We start from the raw sequence: 25,050 nt of genomic DNA, 5'->3' as shown, positions 1-25,050 counted from the left end.
AGCCTCTGCAGCACTGGTTTACTCCCTGGCCACCGGCGAGGGTCCCACCAAAAAAAAAAAAAAAAAAAAATTGATTAGTATAACAAGTATTAAATGGCTTGGGTAAATGAAGAAATCAAAAGGAATTTCTAGAAAAAAATAGAGCATCCACAGCATAAAGTTCCTGATGCCCTCAGCATTCAACTTCCCTTGAGGAATCTACCTCTGGGAATTCTCACACCGTGCCATGCTATCTTGAAGCTCTTTCTACAAACATTCTCTCCCCTTTAACTGCAACCCCAGAGACAAACACTAACATCCCTTAAGACTCAGTTTACGAATTTTCTCTAATGCAAACCTAACTCAGGATACTTCCACTTTGGAACTGGGTGCTAAGCCTCTGATCTGTGGGTGAAAAGGATACTAGACACAGCATTTGCCACATTACACTATCAAGATTTACGCACTTAAGCATTTTCCCACTACCTGGTGGGAAGGCAATGTTGCCTTAGTATTTTCAGGTGCTCCACACAAGATTTGGTAAATGGTGTATGTTTAATAACTTTTTATGAATAAACAAATGATTAAGTAAAGCAGTGATTCTAAATATTAGTGATTTGCTAAGATTTAAGACAGTGTAGGTTGTTATAAAAGGTCTTAAATTCTAAAGTCCAGTTACATTTTAGTGTCCTGGCTATAAACATGTATGGTAGAAAAATGTTCTATTTAATTTTTTCAGATTAAACATGTAATTAACAAATCACCACCAGGATCCATATGAATAACTAAGAAATCCATTATCTAAAATGAATTTTCTCCCCAATTTTTTTTAAAGATTTATTTATTTTTACAAGAACCGGGGTACAGGTCAGATGTGCGGGAGGGTGAGAAGATTCACCAGAGACAGAGCGAGGAACAGAACAGGCAGACTGACGAAATACACTGCTGAGGGGAGCAGAGGGCGAGACAGGAGAGGTCTGCTGCACCATGTGGGACCCTCACAGGCAGGCAGGGATCGAACCAGATCGAACCGGTGCTGCAGAGGCTGTGGACAGTCTCACAGTGCGGTGCTCAGCCACCTGCGCCACCAGGGGAGACCCAATTTTCTCCCCAATTTTAAAGTAATTAACTTTAATACTAGATTTATCTAAGAATAAACCAAAGTTAAGACCACCTTTGACATGTAAAATCTCCATCAACTGTGCCCCTTACACATTTCTTGAATTTTAGCTGAAATAATTAATTTCAATCTCCATAATTGCTGACATTTATAATCCTATCATACCACTATTGTGAAAAATTCCAAGTTACATCATTTAGTTTCACTATCCATTATAAAGCAGCTAAAGAAATGTAGAGAAAATCTTTGTCCTGCAAAAATGGGTTTAGCTGCTGCATGGGTTTCAGGCTAGATCAAAGGCTGTTATAAAACAAAAGTTAGATTAGGTCTCTATGAAAACATTCAAGAGGAGAAAAAGATAAATTGCTGAGTCCCCATATCAAAATATACAATTCAGAATGAAAGTCTGAATTTTTCTCTATGTTTGGTTTTTCTTTCAAAGTTTTTTATGTTTTTTCAAAGTTTCAGGCTGCAATGTTTTCTCCCCCAAAGATCACCAAAATAATTCTGATGAAATACATACACCAAAAAACATCACACCCCCAGAAATAGAAAATGAGAGAAAAGGATCAGATTTTCATTCTTCTAGTAAACTTACATCATTTTACTAGAAATCCTTTCCTAAACAGACCTTAATGCATTTTATCCCTCATCAGTCCAACAACTTTTGATTTAAAATAGACTACAGAGAAAAAGCCATTAAATTAACACATATTGTAATACCGTCTTTCAGTAGTTTTAGCACGTGTGTGTGTGTGTGTGTGTGTGTGTGTCCGTCTCTTGGGGAGGGGAATCTTTGTTTTACATTTTTAGGGCTTTCTGGGTACTTTCAATAAAGATGATTATATTGATTTATATGAAGTAGCTTAAAATTCTCTAGATAACCTATAGCATTTTTATATATGCTTGTAACTAAAATACATATTTTAACTCCTAAACAATTCTATTACCATCTTTAAAGCACTGAACATCAAAGTTTCAAGCTTAGCTTCATGTATTATAATTAGTCCCTTCAGGTACTGAGGAACTACACGCCCACTTCTTAAAGGATTAGTCATGCCAATAGAGTCCATTTTCTTCATCATTCTTTCAGAGGTTGCAGATGAGTCACCATAATTGAAAATTATTAAGAACATAAATCTGTGCTTTAAATTTTAAGTTTTTCCCCAGTAAATAAAAAGGCCAAAACACATACCTTTAAAAATAAACTGAATAGAAAATTTAAAGTTTCATTTTTCATAAGCTTAACAGATAAAAGGAATATAAATTTACATATAATGTAGCTGTAGCAGGTTATCTATAACTAAAAGTACATGATTCACAGGTTATCTATAACTAAAAGTACATGATTCAAACAATAGTAAGAAAGAAATTTCAAATATTTAAGGAAATGGACATGTGTTATTGAAAATCTAAACAGGTTTTTATGCATTTCAGCCCAAGACAGAAACACTGATCATATGAGAGTTTATGAAACATACAGGCACAACATATGATTGTAACAACCTAAGAGCAAAAGTATTGAATTCATGTTTAGGAAACTAATTAAGCTACCTTTTTAGCATTACATTTATTTCCTTTCAAATTACATGTTTAAGAATGCTTTTCATAATAGGGAAGACTTAACTTTTCTATTTAAATAAAGTGCATTTTTTTTTTAAATCACAGAACAGTTTGTAATGACCTGTTAAAAATAAAGTATTTCTACCCAACAAAGTAGCTTTCTATATAAATATATTAGACCTATGAGACAACAGAAAACATCTAACAAACAAAAAGATTTTCTTAAAGGCTTTATGGATATTAAAAATGATCTCTGCATAGTAAATTATACATAAAAACAATTATAAAATTGCTTGCTATTTTTAACTGAAGATGAAATCATTTATAATGCCTTTTGATGGACTTTTTAAAACACACTCCAAATAATTAATAATGTAACTTGTGCAAATTTTGAAAACTACATTAATAGTCATCACAGTAAATATGTTTGTTACTATACTAATGGATAACATTAAACAGCACAAGTTATTTTATTAACTTGTTTAAATCAAGCTACTGGCCCTTTTTAATACACCCTGGTTACCAAAGACCTACTGATAAAAAGAAAAACACCAGGGGGGGCCTCCCTGGTGGCGCAAGGGGTTAAGACACAACCTATGAAGCTGTCCGAAGCCACTGCAGCACAAGTTTGAGCCCTGGCTAGGGAGATACGCACATGGCACAGCAGACCTCTCCTAACTCACCCACTGCTTCCCTCAGCAGTGTATTTCAGTCAATCTGCCTGTTCTGTTCCCTCTGTCTCTGGTAAATCCTCTCACCACCCCCCCCAATTCTGGCCTGTACCCCAGTTCTTGTATGTATAAATAAATCTTTAAAAAAAAAGGGCATTTTTATATAAGATAATCTAAAGCCTTCAGTTAACTTCCTTATTTTAAAAGATGGAAATGATTGTATGAGACTGAAATCTTAAACATAGAGGGGCTCCCTAGTGGCGCAGCAGGTTGAGTGCCATGCTGTGAGGCTCTTAGTTTTAAATAACATTTTATATTTGAAATATTCTCAAGATCTGAATTTTTAAAAAATTAAATATACCCTCATTTTTAGTAAATTCATGTCACAGAACCAATACTAAAACTCTAATATTTAAAGTATAGATTTTAAAATTATTTTCTCCAGATTTTAAAAACAGTGTTGACTTGATTATAAGCATAGCTTAACCATACCGTCAAAGGAAACTATTAATAGAACTAGTATCCACTTTTAAATGATAATTACTAAACAAATGCACAATAATCAAGTTACTAAAGCTGTAATTCTAATCTACAGGATTTCTGATCTAGGCAAGAGAAGCCTATATTTCTACCAAAAGGTAGTTAGTCCCCTGGTCCTAGTAGGTCAAAATCATCTTTGAAATGATTTTGAAATGAGGCAGCTGTAGTCAACTGCCTTAAAGCAATTTTTCTATTAACAACAAGGATTTTATTAATAAGAGGCATAAAATCTTCTTCCACTTTTCTCATGTCCAGTAACAAAGAAAGAAAACTGAGCTACTAATCAAAGCCAAGGAATAAAAAGTCCAAATGTTCAGTTCCATCCAACTCCCATATGTCAGCCTCAAAATCTGCACCATTTTAAATTACTTTGGAACAGAAAAAGTCACCAGGAATGATAGTTGGAAGCTGGCTGGGCTCCATTCCCAGAGAGTCTGAGTCAGTGGGTAAGAACCAAATCATTTGCATTTCTAATGAGACCCTGGGGATACAGATACTGCTGATCCAAGGAGCACACTGAAAACAGTACTGCTTCAGACCACTTTTCTGTGTTATATGTTCCTATATTAATGTTTAATAGAACCTTTATTTATCTTTTAAAAGATTTAAAAGATAGAAAAAAATTAAAACTGTGGTATAGGACAGAGGTGCAGGGGGTACCCTTACCAGAGACGGAGTGAGGAGCTGAACAAGTGGATCTACTGAAATACACTGCTGAGGGGAGTAGGAAGAGAGACAGGAAAGGTCTGCTGTGCCATGTGGGTTAGCTCCCTGGCCTTGTAAACTCAGCCCAAAGTGGTGATATTGCTGAGACTTAACCCCTAGGCCACCAGAAGCCCCATAAAACTTTTTAAGTTTCTGGATACCGTATTTCCCTGAAATGACCCATCAGTTTACACTCTTCAATCCCAGCAGTGTGTACGAACACCAGTTCTATCACCTCTGGGGGACACAGAGTATAATATTTATTATTACTATATCAACAGCCTAAAAGTTATCTTAGTTTGCATTTTCTTCATTGCTCGAGTTTATATTTCTTTTATTTGAATGATTTATATGGTCCATATTTTTCCTATTGTTAGTGTCTAAGCTGCTTATGTGTTAAAGCATCTTCTGGGCTTCCTTGGCCCTCCCTGGCATGGTTTCATGGCCTGGGAGTCCCACTTTATTTCTGCTCTTTTTCTCCTCAATAAACTTTTTCTCTAAACAAACAAACAAACAAAAAGCATCTTCTGACTTTTTTTTTTCATACTGTCTTCTCTTTACCAATTTAACATTGTTTATTTTGTTAAAATAAGTTAGTTGGAAAATTGGCAGTAACCCAGCCTCCTGATCTTCTCTCCTGATGCCTCTCCAGTATTATCACACTTAGTTTATCACTAAAATAATACACATTTAGCTACTTTTAGTTTTTGTGTTTGAAGCATGTTATTCTTTCAATTAATTTTAATATAAAAATGGACTAAGTATCTAGTTTTTGGTTTTTTCCCCAAATTATTAACCAACACCCCAAGTCCTCCATTCCACAAGTATATATAATGCTGTAAGCAGTGGTTCAAATCACCAACATATGAGTCTATTTTTAGACGATTTTATTACATTTAAATTTCTAGCAGATATATTAGATCATGACACTGATTCAATTATTGTAGATTTAGCAGTACATTTAACATTTGGTAGGGCAAAACCTCACCACATAACTCTTGATAGGAAAACTCACCCGGACCTCAGTTCTCACAACAGTGAGATGTGAAATGTCTGTGCCTACAGCATAAGGTTGCTATGAGGAAATTAACTGAAAGCACACACACGAAGACACTTTGAAATGACAAAGAACGACAGAGTTCTAAGTTATCACCTACATCATATTAATGACCTCTTAAATTAAAAATAATTTTCAAGAAGAGGTTAGGTTAAAATCAACAAAATTGATTCTTATTAGTTATGAATGAATACATTTTGCTAGGCAAGATATCTAGTGGATTCAAAACTACTACTAAAAATTTTTGGGGTGGAAAATATTCCCTCTAGCTCACCTGAATAAAAGAAAAATAAGCTAATTTGTTAATCAAAGGAAGAAAAAAAAGTGATGAAATGTTCCTTAAATTTGGGCACCATTTCAGCTTCTTAGAGCTGTGAAAATGTTCATAAGGCAAGCTTTATAAATCATCAATGTAACTCTTGTTACCCTTTTTAATTGGATCTCACAGAGAAAAATGTATTAATAGAATAGTATTAATAGTACTAAAAGAATATTTTAATACTATTAAAAGTATTAATAGAAGTATTAATACAAACCTTAGGACCATTTTTGTTCCCAAAATGTAGCCACTAAACACAATACCTTAATACAGGAAGAATTCACATCTTTAAGGGAGTCAAATTAGAAATAAATATTATACTATGACAAAGTTAGCACCTAAAAGCTACCAGTACCAGCCCTACAATACCTTAAAAGGCCCTAGGTGACAGGCATGATATACATAATCATCTAATTTTTTACCCAGTAGCAGAGACACTACAGAACACTTTTTTCCAACCCTCTCAATTAACCACAGAGTTCAAAGTTCAAAAGTTAGATCCAATAGCTCAATATTTTTGGTTAAGTAAATTTTGAACTTACATTGGCAGATCACTGATTTCTTGTTCACTGTCTTGTGTTGTATCCAAAGAAAAGGCTTCAGAGAATTCAGATGAAGTGGACTCTTGTTCTTCCACTGGAAGTGCCTGGGTTCCAAGGGAGTCACGCAAGACCTCCCTCTCCTGTTTGGTGTCTTCTCCATGATGGTCACTGGGACTCTGTAAATCTTTCTCAGTTTTATCCTGATCATCTTTGGAAGAAGACTGCTTAGTTTCACTAAGCGATGTTTTTCCTGAGATATTGAATAAATTTCCAAGAAACTGAAAAAAGCTCTCTTTTGGCTGGCGATCACTTTCTCCTATCTTGATGTCTGAAGTGGTGGAATTGGGAAGGTCGTTTGACTTTTTGGGGTCTTCCTGCTTTGGAGAAGTGGTTAGCTTCTCAGCATGGTTTCTTCTGTCTTCACTTTGGGGAATCTTTGAAATAAAAATAGAGGACAATAAGCACCATTATTGAAAAAATAACATTATTGAAAAAGACTGAGAACCTATTACATGACACTGTGTGCAGGGGTGCCAGGGAAACATCTGTTAAGGTGAATGAGTTTGTCCCCTTGGGCAGTTCACAATCTACTCAAGAGCACAGGCAGCACAAAACCATGTAGTTAAAGCCAGTAAGGGAGAAGTACAGCACTGGGCAGAACCCACACCAGGAGTCACTAGTCCAGATTCATTGGTGAGAGCACAGGAAGTAACCTGGGATGCTTCCTAGAGGAGGTGTCCTCAGAAGACCTAAAAGGAGACTGTGTGATGCTTGTTTATCTCTCTCCCTCTCGCCTCTCTTGTTGCTTTCTCCCTTTTTCCATCCCTCTCCCCCTCGTCTGCACTCTTTGCTTAATGAGATGGAAGTTTTAAAGGAGTTTAATATGACTAGAGGCAAACATTCTGCAGAGGGTACAGAATGAGAAAGGAGAGAAGTATGATGAGATATGTAAAGGGACCAATCAACAAAACCCTCATGTTTTCTTTTTGAAATTTAGCCTTTATTATTAAGAGTAATGGACAGTTTTTCAAACACTTTGGTACACTAGACAACACTTAAACAGACCTCATCATTTTGGTACTCTTGACTCAGGACACTCCAACTTATAAAAATGTTTCTCAAGAAGAGGAGGTAGGGGCAGCAAAAAAAAAAAAAAAAAAAAGAGAGAGAGCGAGTGCGACAAGGACGGCAACATGGAACATCAATTCTGAGAAGTTTGAATCCTTCATGTTAACACAAATAGTGATTTATTCCCTCTTTAGTGAGTAAAAATAATTGCTCATCCTGGACAGTCACTTGAAAAGGCATTAAAATACAACAAATATTCTTTAAATGCTTTAAAGATTCACAAAAATATCTTATAAAAATTGAAGCACTGATTTTAAAAAGGTAAAAGGTATGTGCATTCATGCAAATGGTAGACAGCACTGAGAATTCTTGCAGGCGCTGAACAAGTCCAAAGGTGCATTTTACTTGCTCATAACTAGGTTATTGGTACAGCAACCTAACCATACTGGGCTGTGTGAAGACAGACTGTGCTTCTGTATCAAAGAGCAAGCTGGCACCCCACCTCACACTCTTCTAATGTGCCAACTCACCCTGCCTCCCAAACATGCTCATTTACCCACTTGTAAAAGGAATGTAAATCTGACCCTATCTGTCAGATGACATGCTCACTCGTCCTTATAAAAGCTCAAGTGTGAGTCAGAAAAAGATCAGGACATCAAGGTAAAACCACCTACGGGCACAGTAGGTTCACATGACAAAGTTGGGTAAGAAGTGAATCTTTGAGAAAGCAAGAGCATCCTAATTATAACGGCATTTGTCTACATTGCTCCATGTTTTAATCCCAATTCAAAACAGTTTAAAGGAGAGTTCCATTAATTGCTAATAAAACCTAGCATATGGAAGGTTGAGAAAATGTTTTGAAGCCATTAGCTTAAAATTAATTTCAAGCAAACAGTATTTTAAGTTTGTTCCCACCTTTAGGTGTCAGTGTATTTGAGTAAACACATAATATTTTTCTACGTGTTAGGACCTTAATATAACTTGTGAAGTCTCTACATTTAGAATATCACCAGCCTTCTAGAATCATTCAAAATCTCACCTTTTACTGGGTTCAACTGCAACTCATCTCCACCTCAGCCATCCAGATTTCTGCTCATTTTGGAAGCCTACACTACAAGTTAGTTCTACCCTGTCCTCATATCAGCAGCATAAATGGCCTTTCAGTTTGGCAGAAAAGAATATGCTAGTTGACATTTTGAAATTGCTCATGTGTATGAAAGTTACACATTTTTTCTTGAATTTTCACTGCTCCAGTTAATTTGTTATAATTTCAAGTCATGATACTCTTTTCTGAATCAAAATAAATAAATTCTGTAATGGGAACAGGGCAGTGATTTTTCCCTTGTGTAGTGAGGAAAAATAACTGCTCATCCTGAATAGCTACTTGAAGAAAGGCAAGTAAAGGCTAATCATATAGGGCCTCCCTTGATGGCGCAGTGGTTGAGCTCTGGGCTGCGAAGCTGCCCACAGCCTCTGCAGCGCCAATTCGATCCCTGGCCCCCAGCGAGGGTCCCACATGGGGCGCAGACCTCTCCTGCTGTGCTCAGTGCTCCCCTCAGTAGTCAGTCTGCCTGTTCTGTTCCCCGCTCTGTCTCTGGTGAATCCTCTCACCTTCTCGTGCTTCTGACTGTACCAGTGCTTGTATAAATAAATAAATCTTAAAAAAAAAAAAATACAGCATATATTCTTTAAATGTTTTAAAGATTTACAAAATTGTCTTATAAAACTGAAGCACTTATTTTACACAGGTACACTTCAGAATATATACTTTATGACATCAGTAAAATCTCAAGACATAATTTCTGTCAAAAATATAATTTATTTCATTGCCTCTATTATTTTTCTCAACAATATCTTTCAAGTATAATAGGTTACTTTCTAAACAAGATACATTTTACTGAAATAATAAATCTTCAAATTTAAACATTTGTTATAATTTTTAAGTTGTTTCTTCTTCCTCTCAATTTTTAGTTTCTTGCTGAAGGATAAAGAATTGCTTAACCTTTTAAAAAATTTTTTATATATATTTTTAAAGATTTATTTTATTTTTGTATACAGGGCTGGGGTGTAGGTCAGAGGTGTGGGGGTGGGGTGAGAGGATTCACCAGAAAAAGAGTAGGGAGCAGAACAGGTGATCTACTGAAATACACTGCTGAGGGGAGCAGCGGGCAAGACAGGAGAAGTCTGCTGTGCTTGTGGGTTAGCTCTCTGGCTGGGGATCAAACTCGTGCTGCAGTGCTGCCAATAGCTTCATAGTGCTGAGACTTAACCCCTTGTGCCACCAGGGAGGGCCAGAATTCCTGTATCTTAAGCTGACTGAAGAACATTCACCCACCCCCAGACATACGTTTTCCAAACTGTCTTTAGTTGCTTACTTTTTTCCCCTGACAATCTTATGAGACATGTCTGTCAATAATTAAAATATCTTCAACAAGAAAAAAAGCTATTTAAATTTAGAAATTAAAACGAGCAGGAACATTGCTATTCAAAGACAATAAATTCTGTATTTATGAAATAAAAATTTTATGTTTATTTCTAAAACAGCTGCTCTCTGTCCTTGGCCTAGACAACACTGAAGTTCAAGCTGCCACAAACTAGAGCCTTTGTCGCCTGCAGCAGGACTGTCTGCCATGATAGTACTCAATTCAAACAAAGGCTAACAAAACATTAGTTTCAGTTACTCTAAATTTTTTTTACTATTCTGCTTATAATATACAAAGGATACTGATGACACTAGATGTCTTTTAGGAATTTTAAATTTTTTTTCTTCACAGTCAATATATTGTAATTCAGGGACCTTATGTCCAAATTCATCCATTCACCTATCTATTATCTTTGCTATGTGCCCAACACAAGGAAATACAGGAAAGCATTATGTACTCCGATTAGTAAGACTTAGCTACGGTTTCAAGGCACTTACAGTCATCAAGATACTCATCATTACATCACTGTGGGAGCTTCTAAGAGGTAAGTCAGTGACTGGGGATGGGGAGAATCTACTCCAAAGGTAACGTGAGCTTGATTGAAGGGTAAGAAGAGCATTCTAGACACACAGTATAGCATGTACAGAGATAGTGTCAAGTTGATTATGGCAGGTGTGTGTTGCTGAAGGAGACAGACACAGAGGATAGAGAATGAGGTTGATAAGATGACCAATCATAAAGTAAGTAGAGGCTGATGGGTAATAAAGTCATACATGACAAGTTTTCCAAATTGGGCAACTGTCTGAGTTGTTAAGTCAAAAATGAACATGGGAAATAAATGGGGAGTAGGATAAGGGATTTCTGTGGGGGTGAGAAGGGGTAAGGTAACAATTCAGATGTTAAACTTGTTTAATTTTTTCTCCCCTGGCTTAGATATCTAGTAATCAGTCAGAATCATCACCTAAGAATGCAATTTGGCAACACACAGTACATACAGGGGAAAGGGAGAGTAACACGAAGTCCTCTAGGGAAAGAAGATTAAAAGGCAGGCACAAAGAAGAAAAGTCAATAAAGGGACAGAGAAAGCCAAAAGCAGACCAGTCATCCCTTCCAGGTTACAGCCCCCAAAGCAAAAGATGAAGAATATTTCTAATACCACAGGGGGACAAATGCCAAATGTCACTGAGTTCAAGAAAGGTGAAGACTAGCTGCCATCACTGGTCTTCAAAAACATCAGAAATATTCCTGCCCTGGGAATTGTACCTTTACCCTTTGCTCTGCTTAGAATGTTCTTCCCCAGATAGTTATATGACTCACTTCCCTTTACCTCCTTCAGAATTTTCCTTAAAAGTCATCTGTTCATTGAAAGTTTCCTCAGTCACTTTATCTAAAATAGTAAACTCCTCCACTCTGAAACTGTGTATATCCTTTTTGTGCTTAATTTTTGTAGTTGCCTCTCTCTCTCTCTCTCTCTCTCTCTCTCTCTCTCTCACACACACACACAAACACACAAAAAAATGCAGGGATATTTACCTGTTTTTATTCATTGCAGTGTCTCTAGCACCTCGAAATGTGTCTGACATTAATAAGAGCTGCTCAAATATTTGCTGGATTAATAAATGATGGATGAGGACTAAAGAAACCCTAGGAATGCAGGAGAAAGGCATAACATCTCAGGAATTTGTGATCACAACCACAAACTCAAGGTGTTTCACTGCAAGTGTGAGGTAAGGAAATGGAACAGTCAGTAACTGAAGAGAACACTTTAGTTTTTTAACTAGGGAAAAGGAAAGGCATAAAATGATAGTCCATAAAATGATAAGGTCCAAGGCAAAAGAAAGGGCTTTTTGTGGGTTGGTTCTACACCTGCTGGAAAGGGAGTGAATGCTGTACAAGAGAATAGTGACAGGTTCCAGAAAGAAAAGCAGAAGGTGAAAAAGATTCTGATGCCTCTAGTAATGGGGAAGCATTAGCCTTAGAGAGGAGTATGGACATTTCCTCCAAAGTAAAGTGGTAAGGAAGTGGCGAAAGTTTGTGCAATTCTTTAAGTGGAGAAGACAATGAACAAGGTCTGACAAATGGCTCTGGAATTTGGGATCCCAAAATAGACAAGACTTGGAGGAGAGTGCCTGAGGAATGCCACAATAAGCTGAAATTAGATGTACCAAGTAGCAATTAGGTCAATGAAAACTTTAAAGTATTCATTCAACAAATAATCATGCGCCAGATACTATTCTAGATGCTTAAGACACCTATCTGTCATGACTATGACAAGATACACCAAAAGCCCTGTCTATGGCGCCTACTTATTGATATATAAGACCTTACTTGCAAGTCGAACCAGCACTAGTTTGTCACCTCCTGGAGCAGCCTCTAGCAGGTGCTGTCACAACATGGTGACTGGCACAGGGAAGGTCAGGTGAGTTGTCTTCTACTGTCTTAATCATGTGGATTGGCCATCCTGTCTAGCCTCAGGTTCTGAGTATGTTGTGCACAGCATGGATGACCTGCAGAAAGATGGATCTTCCATATGATCCAGCAAAACCACTCCTAGGTATTTACCCAAAGGACACAGAATCTTTAATTCAAAAGGGCACCTGCACCCCTATGTTTATAGCAGCACTATTTACAATAGCTAAGCTATGGAAACAACCCAAATGCCCAAAAATAGATGACTGGACTCAAGAAGATGTGGTACATAGACACAATGGAATATTACTCAGCAATCAAAAAGGATAAACTCATGCAATTTGCAGCAACATGGATGGAGCCGGAAGGGATCATGCTCCGCAAAATAAGCCAGAAAGAAAAAGAAAAATACTGGATGGTCTCACTCATAGCAGGAATTTAGAAAACCTAAATAAGGGACCAGGAAAACACTAATTATAATAAAGTAAAAATCAAAATCAACAAGCAACTATAAACCAGAGACACACTACGGGGGGGGGGGTGGTGAGGAGAGATTAAGGTCAAAATACATGGGGGTGGGAATTGTATGGGGAATATAACCAAGATGAAAATGCATACATTATGCAAAAATGAAAAAGGATGTAAAAATATATAAAATAAAAATAAAAATTGTTGATAAAAAAGCTGAATTAGAAAATGCTATAGAATAGCAGGTTTTAATAACCATGTAATTTCTTTTTTTTTTTAAGATTTATTTATTTATTTATATAAGCACTGGGTACAGTTGGAAGCACGGAAGGGTGAAAGAATTCACCAGAGCCAGAGCAGGGAGCAGAGCAGGCAGAAGCACCAAAGTACACTGCTGAGGGGAGCAGCGGGCAGCAGGAGAGGTCTGCGCGCCATGTGAGACCCTCCTCCTGTGGCCTGGGAGCTGCCAGGGATCGAACTGGCGCTGCAGAGGCTGCGGGCAGCTTCACAACCCAGTGCTCAACTGCTGCGCCACCTGGGAGGCCCAATAACCATGTAATTTCTGATAAAGGAATATGGTTACATGCACTGTATCAAATTAGTGCCCTTAACCATACATAACTCAAGACAGTCATCTACTATATGTATCAGAGAAAAAAAAAAGATGTGGGTAAAAATTGAGTCTAAAAAAGAAAAGTCTGTGCTATACAGTATTGATAGGTGTGAAGAGGAAGGGATGTTGACAGGTCTTGGCATATGGAAAGGGAGACAACATGGAGAGGCAGAATCACTCCCAGGTGTCAAGACTGGGTAACTGGTGGCACCTTCCAACTGGACAGGAATTAAAAATATATATATATATATTAAATTTAACTTTGAGTATGTCAAATCTCATATCTAACGATAAAGGACTTAAAATAATTAGCAAGGACAAGTCAGGCGGGAGAAATAGATGTCACCATTGTTATACATTGAGATGTAGGCAGAAATCAAATCAACCTGGGCAGAAGTGTATGTGAGAAGAGACAGGAACAAGATGACATAACATGGGAGGAATGCCATTTTTACTGATATCGTAGGACTTCTTCAAAGAAAACAACTGCTAGAGTAATAAATGTTACTAATTCTCTGAGAGCTTTTTGGTCCTCTAAAATTTTTGATCCTCTAAAATTTTTGGATCAATATTTGGAACCTGTGGACATAAATTTACTCATAAAAATCTAGACTATGTATAATACCCTTCATACTTAGTTTCTATTTTGATAAAGTGCTCTATCACACCACAAAGGAGAAATGGACCATTTCAGATCTATGTATGATAGGCTGGAGCTGCTGTAAATCAAATAAGACAGCTTACAATATACATTCAACACCCAAGAATATAGATCTATCAAAGGCCTAGGCTGGTACCAGCAATACTGATAGATTCTTAGTCATCGATACAGCAGAGGTGCAATCTCTATTTTGGGTACCCAGACAGCACTGAGTCTTTATCTAAACAATCAAGGGGTGAGAACATTGTAAGTTCTAGCCAGAATTCAATATGTATCCCTTTATGTAATAATTGCTTTTCAAATGTTATAGTGAATGAAATGATTCTAACAGCGGATAGTTATACTATTCATCTAGAAAAATATTAACAGTATTTTCAAGCAAGAGTAATTTCTAAGTTCTTATCAGACTTTATATGGCAAGAAGGCAACTGTTTTCCCTAGTGCCTACTTTGTGTTAGGCATCATGCATTACTGAACATGTTTCAAAGGTATCTAAAATACTTCTTTGAAATGAGGATTGAACACGGAGACCACAGACCAGCAAACCAAAGTTCAGAGAGTTTTAAGCAAATTGTTCAAGGTTACAAACTACCACATGGGACTTAAACCCATATGTATCTGATTCCAAAGGCTGTGTTCTTTCCTTTTCACACATGTAATTTTAAAACTATTTGTAGGAGGTGTCATGGTTGGCAGAGACTAGTGGCTAACTGAGATTCTTCAAGGCAACTCATTCCCACCATCAACAGTGAAGGTTTGCTTTTAATCTGTTTATATATGGGATTCCAAGCACAATTAGAGTTTAACTTTAAAAGAGGGGGGAGGGATTGTTTGGGGCATTATCAATTTTGAATTTTTTTCAGGGGATCTCTTCCTCCCAAACAAAAACAAAAACAATTCATGGCCTTCATACCAATTCATGGTATGAAGATCTCATTAGGATACCCTGGCCTGAGGTTTTTTGTTTGAGCAAAATCTGGAAAATGTGAAAGGATATTTAGATTTTATATACTCTGAAATGTGGATTGCTACGATTCTTAAATTGTGGCTTCTTACAATATTTTGAATGAAATCTTCCAACTCACATGAGAATATTTTTCACAAATATCTTTAGGCTTTCATTAGAAAGCTATTTTCCCCCAATAATACAGTTTGGCTACCTCATTTTGCTGTTTGTTACTGATTATGAAAGTTTACAGGTGATTTTTGGAATCATTTGCCAAGTCATTTCCTCACATCATATTCCATTGTATCAGTTAACATAGAATTTTAAATATAAGTATTATAAATATCTGTAACCAAATCATTTAAAAGCCTTGGTAAACTTTTAACAAAGTTTGTACATTTTTTAATGAAAGTTACTAATAATGATTCACTAAGAAGAGCAATGAATTTTTATTTCTCATTCCTGTGTCCGATTTTGGAGTTGAGGGTAGCTGGTAATAAATGTACGGCGTACACGTCAGACAAAATAAACAAACAGTTCCTGTGTTTGAAAAAAGAGAAGTTTCAAACAACCTGACTTTATGCCTCAAGGAACTAGAACAAGAATAAGCGAAGTCCAGAGTTAGTAGAAGCAAGGAAATAACAAAGATCAGAGTAGATATAAATGAAATATTAGATTAAAAAGACAAAAGAAAAGGTCAACACAACCAAGAGTTGGTTTTTGAAAAGGTAAGCAAAATGACAAACTTTTGGCTAGACACACCAAGAAAGAGAAATAAAAGATCTGAACTGACCAATCACCAGAAAGGAGATCGAATTAGTAACCAAAAACTTCCCAGCAAGCATAAAGTCTACTCCAAATAGCTGACACATTGTTTATCTTTACCAAACTTAATGCTTTTGAGTTACAAAAGAATTCAGATCACTTTCAAGTTCTCCACTGACTGAGCTGTATTACCCTGGAGCACAGGAGCTTTCTCCTTGATTATCAAAAATCATGTTACAGAAAGTGACTGGGACCAAACTCTGAATGTGAACAGTCACCAAAATTTGATCACATACACAGCCTCACACAAACAACACCAATATCCAATTTCTAGAAAAATCACTTTTGAGTAAAATTAAATGTTGCAAGTTTTAGATTTTAAAAGATCTTTAATGACACAGCTAAGTGAGTAGGTCTGCCATTTATATGCTTCCTATGCTTGCCTTATAGAGCAAAGAAAGCCAGTTCTCACGTGAGCCGACCACAAAGGTATCCTTCACAGAGCAATGCCATGTAAGAACATGTTATTAACTTCTATTCCCCAAAGCGCTATTGCTGGTCAGCAGCATTTGAGAAACATGACATCAACCAAAGAACTTCCTAGGAAAAAAGAGACCATGAAGGTCAGGTGATCCAGTTAATAGATTATAAAATTAAGGCACAAAAGGATGACCTCATTTGTATGTGAAATATAGAGAAACATAAAGACTCAGTCAAAACCAAATCAACAATAAACTCTTGACATCTGACAGCAGAGCTGGGTCAACCAGAATGGGAGGGAGGTGGCCCAATGGATCTTGGTGGTGGATTATTGGGGTGCTGGTGGTGGGCATGGTGTGAAAACATACATTCTATAGAGGTTTAAACCTATAAATCCCAAAGCAGATAGAATGGTGTAAAACACTTTGCCTCAATAAATAAAAATTTTATATTAAGGCACAAAAAAGTTAAATGCCGTAGTTGGTTAGGAATCTAGGTTAGGGACACCATGTTCCCAAATCCCTCTCCTTGGAACTCTTTCTCCCCTCCCCACCCCGAGACACAAATGTCCAACATAAGGGGGTTAGATTTCCACATAAAGTTGTAACATTAATTCAAAACTGTACCTTTATAGCTTCTGATGAAAGTACATTTTCCTTTTTCTGACTTGTGCTCACAGGCTCATTTTCAACACTGAAAAATAAAAACCAGTTTCTTTTGAAATTAAGAAAATTACTAAAATCATACAGTTAATGGGTATAAAGCAAAAACTGAAAAGTCCTTTATTTGCAGTTAACAGATTCATATACAAAATGTTTACACTAACACATGTGGATTTTAATCTCTATGCTTGAAAAAAATCATTCAAAAATACTCATCTAGGCTTCAGAAGTTTAGTCCATAATGGATAATCAGCATCACAGTCGTGGCATACCCGAACAAAGGTACACCAGAGTGTGATCCCAAGTGTCAACACTTTAATTTTATTTACATTTATTTACATTAAGTGTCACCACAGTCAACCTTTTTAAATATCTATGCTGTGTGTTATTTGGAAAACTTTTCTACCTAGCAAAATTTTGTACCATATAGTGTCATCTAGTGAATTCTGGAAATACTCAAAATAGAGGTTTAGTCCCAAATGTATACCAAATGGCACCTTAAGAATCTGATTTTTCAGATAGACATTTCTGTCTTGTGGGGAATACCTTTAAGGTTGCCTTAAAGATGTCATAATATGCCTACAAGGCAAATATACATGTAGATCTAAATACTTCTGTTGCAATGTTTATATGTTTTCTTATTTTCATACTTTCCTAATCCTGACAAACTGAATAGCTCTATCCTAAGATTATCATAACTGGGATTGTGCTTGTTCTCAAGAATGAGTAAGAACAAGTAGCACAGGGACTTTGTAAAATTCAGTCTATTGGGGATACAGGAAAATAAACCTTAAGAACAAGTTTTCATTTCTGAATGAACAAAAAGCTATGGCAAACAGAGGAAACAAGGAACAGGGAAGCTGCCTGCTCGGTCAAATGGACCTCCCCACAGAGGAGGTCCAGAGTCTGGAGATAATACCGAATATGACCTTTTTTTAGAAAACCATGCTTTTTCTGATTTTTAATGTAAGACTGGAGGCACAGGAACTTGTGTCTAGCAGAGGTAATCACGCTATAAGGAGAATGAGATCAGAAGATAGTAAATGCCAAATTATGAAGAATGTGCTTGACTCAGTATAGAATTTGACCTTTGTCCTTCTAGCAGCAGGCCATCTTAGGCAGGGGAGAAGTATAAAGCAGAAGAATGGCTGAGAGTGGGGGAAAAATTAGGGAATCATGGTGATTGGTGGCAGAGGGAACGGAGAGGAGGGTCTGACAATAGGTCAGATCAGATAAAGGCCACCCGAAAGAGAGGAGATGGAAAAAAGGACAAAACTCACTCTACTCAGACTTTCTGTCCATAAAACCCAGCGTGATTATCCAGAGAACAACAGAATTGAAAGACAGATAGATTATGAACACCTGGAAAATATAATGGATTAAAATTTCATTAAGTCTCAGACTCTATGCAGGAACACACAAACCAACAAGACATAGCCATGCTTTTAAGCCTTTAAAATGTCAGTAGGAGGGCCTCCCCTGGTGGCGCAGCAGTTGAGTGCTGGGCTGTGAAGCTGCCTGCAGCCTCTGCAGCGCCGGTTCGATCCCCTGCTGCCGGCGAGGGTCCCACATGGCACAACAGACCTCTCCTGCTGCCCGCTGCTCCCCTCAGCAGTGTATTTCTTCGTCAGCCTGCCTGTTCTGTTCCCCGCTCTGGTGAATTCTCTCATCCTCCTGCACTTTTGACTGTACCCAGTGCTTGTATAAATAAATAAATCTCTAAAATGTCAGCAGGAAAAGCAGGCATGTAAAGGAGACGAGTATGTGAACTCTGATGTTGGTGTTTGTTCTGTTTCTAACTGGACATGCTCTCAGCGTCTCTATTTTGAATAATAGTTGTTGACCCTGAAACAATCTCAGTATGAGGTTCTGAGACTTAAAGAGAGGTCACCTGATGAAACTGGAAAATAGAGGAAAGAAAATTTGATTCTCACAGCTGTTGTTATAAACTTATAATTACAAATATTGGCTGATGACTACTCTTAGCAGGAAGCCTTTAAAGATTACTTTAAAAACAGGACAGTAAGTGATTACATATTAGAGATCGCAAGCATCTCATGTTGTATGGGGAAAAAACACCACACATTTTGTTATGTAAATAGTTACAAAGTGACTTCAAGTAAAATTTTCTAGTGTCAATACCATGACAAAGACATATTCTAGACAACTTTAATAACGTGGGAATTTCGTAGGAAAAAGTTAGGGACAAGAGTTGAAAATAATACTGTATAATACAGAAATGTAACCTATACACATACCTATAAAATAAGAATGTCTCAAATGGTAGCTCTTTTAAAAGCGGATTCTTATCTTTTCCCTCCCTATTTTACCAGACTTCTGCCACAAAAGTGCAGGCTTTTTAAAGAATAAATTGTCAGCTGATATTTGTCTACATAAGCTCAAATTAGAAGAAAGATTGGCAACATGTAAGAAGAACATATTATATGAATTTGGAGTATAATCAAGATTAATAGTAGCTGTGAATATTTTGTAAGCATATTCTCTAATTACAATCTACGATCTACATAAGAATTATCTAAACAAGGATTTAATTTTAGCTGCCTAGTTCTTCTTTCAAGATTCCTGAAATTCTACTTCAGAGTTTATAGGACTTTATGTCTTATTGTCTTTTTTTCATGAGATATTCATGAAATAGTAAAAGTTTCTTTTCCAATAGAAAAATTATGCAGAAAAAACAACTGTAGGTTCATGGAGTAAAGCAGAATTCAGTATTTTCAAGTAGCTGTAATAACTTTCACACTATAAACACACACAAAAGGCCAGAAAAATGTGATTGTGAAGTAAGCACATAAAGCATTTCTTAAATATTTATTTATATACATATTTTATATCAGTGTTAATTTTTGAACAATGTTTGCTCTCTCCTCTCAGGTGTAGTCCCTGTGAAATTCCCACCACCAAGTCACCGTGAATCATCACCATAGTCTTAGCACAGAAAACATTTTGCATTTAACAAACATTTGAAGAATTTAAAGCTGAAATCACTAAAAGAGATACTTCATGCTTTATGAAATTTCTGAAACTTATATTCTATGTTCAAGTGTCATCACTCTTACTGCCAAACCAAAATTTCAAAATGTGTTGAGTTTTAAAGCAAACAACATATTTAAAACTTTTGGTTTAGCTATAAAAATCACAGCTTCATTTAAAGCTTTCCCACTTTTTAGATTATTAGAGTCTTTTCTTAATTGGGTTCTGGCATCTTTAGGATTGCTTTGCTTCAATCCCTTCTTCCCCTCAAAGTCATCATTAATCTGATCATGACATTCTCCCATTCAAAAGGAGCCTTTAGCACATCTTCATCTGTTGACGAATAAAATTACGAGTCCTTAGCATCCATATAGAAAGCTATTCATGATCCATTCTTAGAATATGCCAAGTTCACATGTCAGCAAAAACACTTTCTTCTATCTGCAACATTCCCACCCTTTCCAATTTTTAATTCTTTACAATTTAGTTCTAGCTTAATCTGTGTTTTGAGCTCTGACTGTATGCAGAAATCTCATTCCTGACCTTTGCCATAATAACTATCCACTTGTCTAACTAGAATTCAAACCAATTAAATTCAGAAACTATAACCATTCATGTCTGTATCCCAGAGCCTAGCCTTGTGCTTGGCACTGTGAAACCATTCAATTATTATTTGTTAGATGAATTAAAAAAGAACCAATATCAAACAGGTTCTTCATTTTTGTTTGCCTATCTTCATCAGAAAACACTGTTCCATTTGGAACAATGCAACTATATGCATTAGTATTTTTTTCCAAATGAAGTAGTATGTTAGTTCCCAGAGTGAGTATACCACCGGCTCTCATTTGAAATCTTTCTCTAAATGTACAAACAGCGGAGTAGAGCTGGGGTGAGCAAATTATCCAACAAAAATGAAAGTCATTTTCGGTGGATTTAAAAGCAAAACATGCAAAAAAATTAGAACGGTGTTGATAAATATACTCAAAACACTGGATCCTAAATGTTTGCTTCATTTTTGTTTTTTAAGGAAAAGATGGCACATTTCATGCACTGTCCAATTTCCCTTCAGCGCGGCAGGACATCCCTACTGAAGAGAATCGCTTCCAGGTCTTTGTGGAGACCTCGGGAGCATTGCCTACCATGTCATACTTCCACAGTATTCACTGCATGCTGGGGCTGGCCGCTTTCTGGTGCTGAATCAAGAAAGAAGGGATATGCAGATTTCTACAGAAATTCTGATTTCATGAAAGATTTCAAGAAGATGAGGAAGGCTGGTATCTTTCAGAGTGTAAAGTGATCTTTAAACAGAAAGGATTTCTTTGGCTTGACTTTCACCAAGTTTGTCACTGACTTGTGTTCCTGAGCCATGAAACATGAATAGTTAGGCTAAGGAATAATTTCTCTTAATAAACAAATAATTAAATCCTGTGAAGAGAAAAACAGTCAAGACTAAAAAGGTCTGGAATGGTACTTTCAGATTCTTAAACCTCCAAGGGGAAGAAAAACGTTCAAATTCAGATGATTTCAAACCTTATGAAAGACGACAATCTGCTCCTATTGTTCTCTCACAATTTAATCCCCTTTGGGACCCAGGAATATTTCAACAGCAGTATTTTTAGAAAGCACACATTTCGCTTATGGCAGGGGGTGAGGGGCGGGACTCAATCACAAGTAGTTAGAAGTCTACTTGCATTTCTAGTTTCTTCCCACTTAGCTAACAGAACGTTGGAAATTAATCTTTCAGAATAGTCCAGATTAAGGTCAAAGTAACACAGACCTCTCATTTTTGAAGCAACATATTAAGGCCATGGAAACAAAGAATCAATCCAACATACAGCCATTAAGTATATACTTCATGCTGACATAAAACAAACCTCTGGGCCATGAAAAGAATGGAGCATACTTAGAAAGATCCAATAATTTACAGAGGTAAGCCCCTTTCTTGTATCTTAAAATATTTTATATTCTTATTCTTAGTGAATTCTAACAATATTCCCTAACTCATAGCAGCTAACAGCAGAAAACTGCATAAGAACTCATTTGCTCACTTCCCTCACTCAGTATCAGAAAGATAGTGCACACTCTTCAGGAGCTGGGCACTGTTCTTGATGCCAGGGGTAAGCAGTGAACACACCAAACAAGGTCCACTCACTCCTTCAGAGTCACTATCTAGATGTATCACAATTACCTGGGCAATTGATCTCTGCGCCTGGTTGTCAAGGATTCCAATTAGAATGGGGCCAAGCAATCCACATTTTTAGCATGACTCACTCTTGTTTTGATGCAAGGAGCCTACTGACCACATTCTTGAAAAACAATGGTGGGGGAGCCTTATCTACATTTAGAATCTGAGAATATTCTATATTTAGAAACTAAAAACTGAGATCTGTAGAAGGAAGAGAATGATCTGGCCAGAAGGATATCTATTTCATATTTCTTAAAGGTGTTATCAAGTTTAATTTAAAGAGGAAGTTATTATTTAAGAAAGCTCACTCACACTGAACATTAGCCTTTCCAACATGGATGCCAAGCAGAGCCAAACAGAGCTCCTCGTCTCTGGAGAGCTTTTGCCCTAAAGGGCACACAGCATGGCAAGTGCAGTATGGACCCAACAAGGCGGGGGGGGGGGGGGGGGAACCTCCTTGCAGTGCAAACCAGACAATCTCAGGACTGCTGCTGGGCCTCTTCCAGGTCACTTCCTCACGTGGTAAAAACAACTTCCTAGATGGTCAAGAGACACGCATACAGGGACAACGTATTAGCACATTTACTCAGAGAGGGCTGGAGACACAGTGAGGGGGAAATACTTCCCTCCTCTGCCTCCTGGAGCAAAGCTGCTGGGTACTGCCTCTTAAGTCTGCCTTCTCTCTCACACATCGTTACTGTGGCTGTATCAGAAGGATCTGGAAATATTAAAGAATTGAATACAACTTCCATAACTGTTTTCCAGAGGCTGGCCCACTTCTCTATCAATACAGGAAACTATGACTGCCTGGCATTTTCAGAAAAGAGGCAACCTTTGTGGTGATAACATCACTGTCAATAATTCTGAGCATTCCTAAACACGAGGTCACTGAGCAGAAGGCAGCCCCTGACTTGGGACTGCTACCTCTGAACAGACACCCAAACCACTGTCCGCAGAGGACTCTTCACGAGGGTCCTCTGCTGAGGCTTTCCCCTCGCCGCCTTCTGCAATCCACTCAGCCTGCTGCTGTCCGAAACTGCCTTCCCACTCTGCGTGTTTACTCCCACTGCACCAGGGCTGGTCTACAGCAGAGGAACCAAAAATGGAGTTGAGGATAGGGAAAGAGAATCAGGGCAAAACTTGGTCATTTTCTCAGCGCCAGCCCCTCTAACATGAAACTCTGCGAGTTCCAGAAGCTCAGGTTTGCCAAGCAACATCTCCCAGTCTATCAGAACATCATTAGGCCTCTCTTCCTGACACACTGCTCCTCACCTTGGAGTTCACCTGACCCTGTTCCTAGAATGAAATCCCAGAAGCAGCCAGAATCTGAAAAGCAGTCTTTTCTTGAAACTTGAACGAATCACACTTCAGTCACTCGGCTATGACTTTTTACCTTGGAGGAATAAATGAAAAAACAATATAGAACGAGAAGGGGTTTATTACCTACCCAATCTTTCCACTATTATTAGTAAAATATTCTGCCAAATCTTAAAGTCGACATAAGCCTGTTTCAGGGACAAAAAGTACTTCAAAAAAAAAAAAAATAGGCACACTTAGTTGAAATGTGACTTTCTGTAGCTGAATTTTTGAAGTCAGACCAGCTTTCTGCCAGATCTAAAATTCCATATGCTCCTCCAAGAGTAGGACGAATGGAAAAAGAAACAGGTAGACTAGCCTTGAGGTGCCGTGGTAAAATAAAGGTCTATGGCCAAGAAACCAACTCAGAATCAAAATTAATACCAGAGCATTAAAACAAAGAGGCAGATACCTCTACTGTTCCCTGTTTCAGTTTCTGAGGCCACCTCCAGGCCTGTTCTCTAGTCTCTTAGATCCCACCCTCTTAGCCCTCACTTAGGGTCCTTCATACAGGGAAGGGTCTGCTCATGCCTTTAGGGACCATCTGCCCTAGTATGGAGTTTTTTTTTTTTTTCCTTAGAGAGAAACTCTGGAGTTCTCTTTATTCAAAATTGTACTACACGTACATTATGGATTAAACTGACTTTTGTGCACTGGCCTGGAGCTCCACCCAACATTTCCAATCAGGCGTCTATGGGAATAAAGAGAATCCTACACCTACGATTTACAAACAACCATCTGGAAAACTGTCCATTCATAAACAGAGACTGCCAGCAGTAGAGCAGTACTTGTATTTCTTTAATGACCATTAACAGAATATAAAACAGGTGGTTATGGCACTATTTCTGGCTTTCAAATTAAAAGGTAACTAAAAGCTGCAATTTTAAGGCAGTCAAACAGCATGTATTTTGCTCAAACATCTGGCATTTGCCTTTCAAAACTGGAAAAAATTCAGAAGGAAGGAAAGGGAACAGACATTATTATGAAGCTCTGTTTCTCTGCAATCTCAAATTCTCTGATACTCCTTTCCTCATGTCAGCCCTCTAATTTATGTATATTCCTTAAAGCTGATTTACTTCCTGTCCCCCATTTCACACACTCCCAAAAAGACCCATAATAGCTGCTCAATCACAGACTATACAGATCTCGATGTGACTGGTGTCTGGAGAGCTGTCTGTCTATATGTGAAATTAGTAACTTCTCTATTCTCCCCACATCCTCCAGATTCTGAGCATCCGTGACCCACCTCATGTGAATCAATACCCTGAATTTCTTGCTGCAATATGAACTCAAAATAGTATTCTAGCTGCATTCCAAAGCAGAGCTCTCCATGTCCATCCAACACACTGATCTGAGTAGCGGAACTGGGGATCCAAGGAGAGGCAAGACTGTGCCTTCCTGAAGCTCCCTGAGCGGGACCAAGGCTGACCTCACCTCCAACTCAAATCCTTTCTCCTCTATAAACCCTTCTAGACAACATATAGAATAGTAAATGAGAAAATACACACACACACACACACACACACA

At 37.5% G+C, this 25,050-nt stretch overlaps 1 protein-coding gene across 1 annotated transcript in view; it reads right to left on the bottom strand.

The window, feature by feature from the left end:
• CRYBG3 (crystallin beta-gamma domain containing 3) overlaps positions 1 to 25,050 on the bottom strand; it is a gene marked incomplete at its 3' end in the record, with an annotated part of 99,686 nt that overhangs the window by 65,219 nt on the left and 9,417 nt on the right. Inside the window, exons 2-3 of the mRNA XM_084231631.1 lie at positions 16,956 to 17,022; positions 6,497 to 6,930 (exon numbers count right to left, since the gene is read on the bottom strand). Coding sequence (XP_084087757.1) covers positions 6,497 to 6,930; positions 16,956 to 17,022 — 501 coding nt within the window. The remainder of the gene's footprint in view (positions 1 to 6,496; positions 6,931 to 16,955; positions 17,023 to 25,050) is intronic.

This window comes from Talpa europaea (genome assembly GCF_964194135.1).
Source record: "Talpa europaea genome assembly, chromosome: 4".
Classification (NCBI taxonomy): domain Eukaryota; kingdom Metazoa; phylum Chordata; class Mammalia; order Eulipotyphla; family Talpidae; genus Talpa; species Talpa europaea.
Note: the sequence above shows the minus strand (reverse complement) of the source record. Positions and strands in the feature narration are given on the sequence as shown.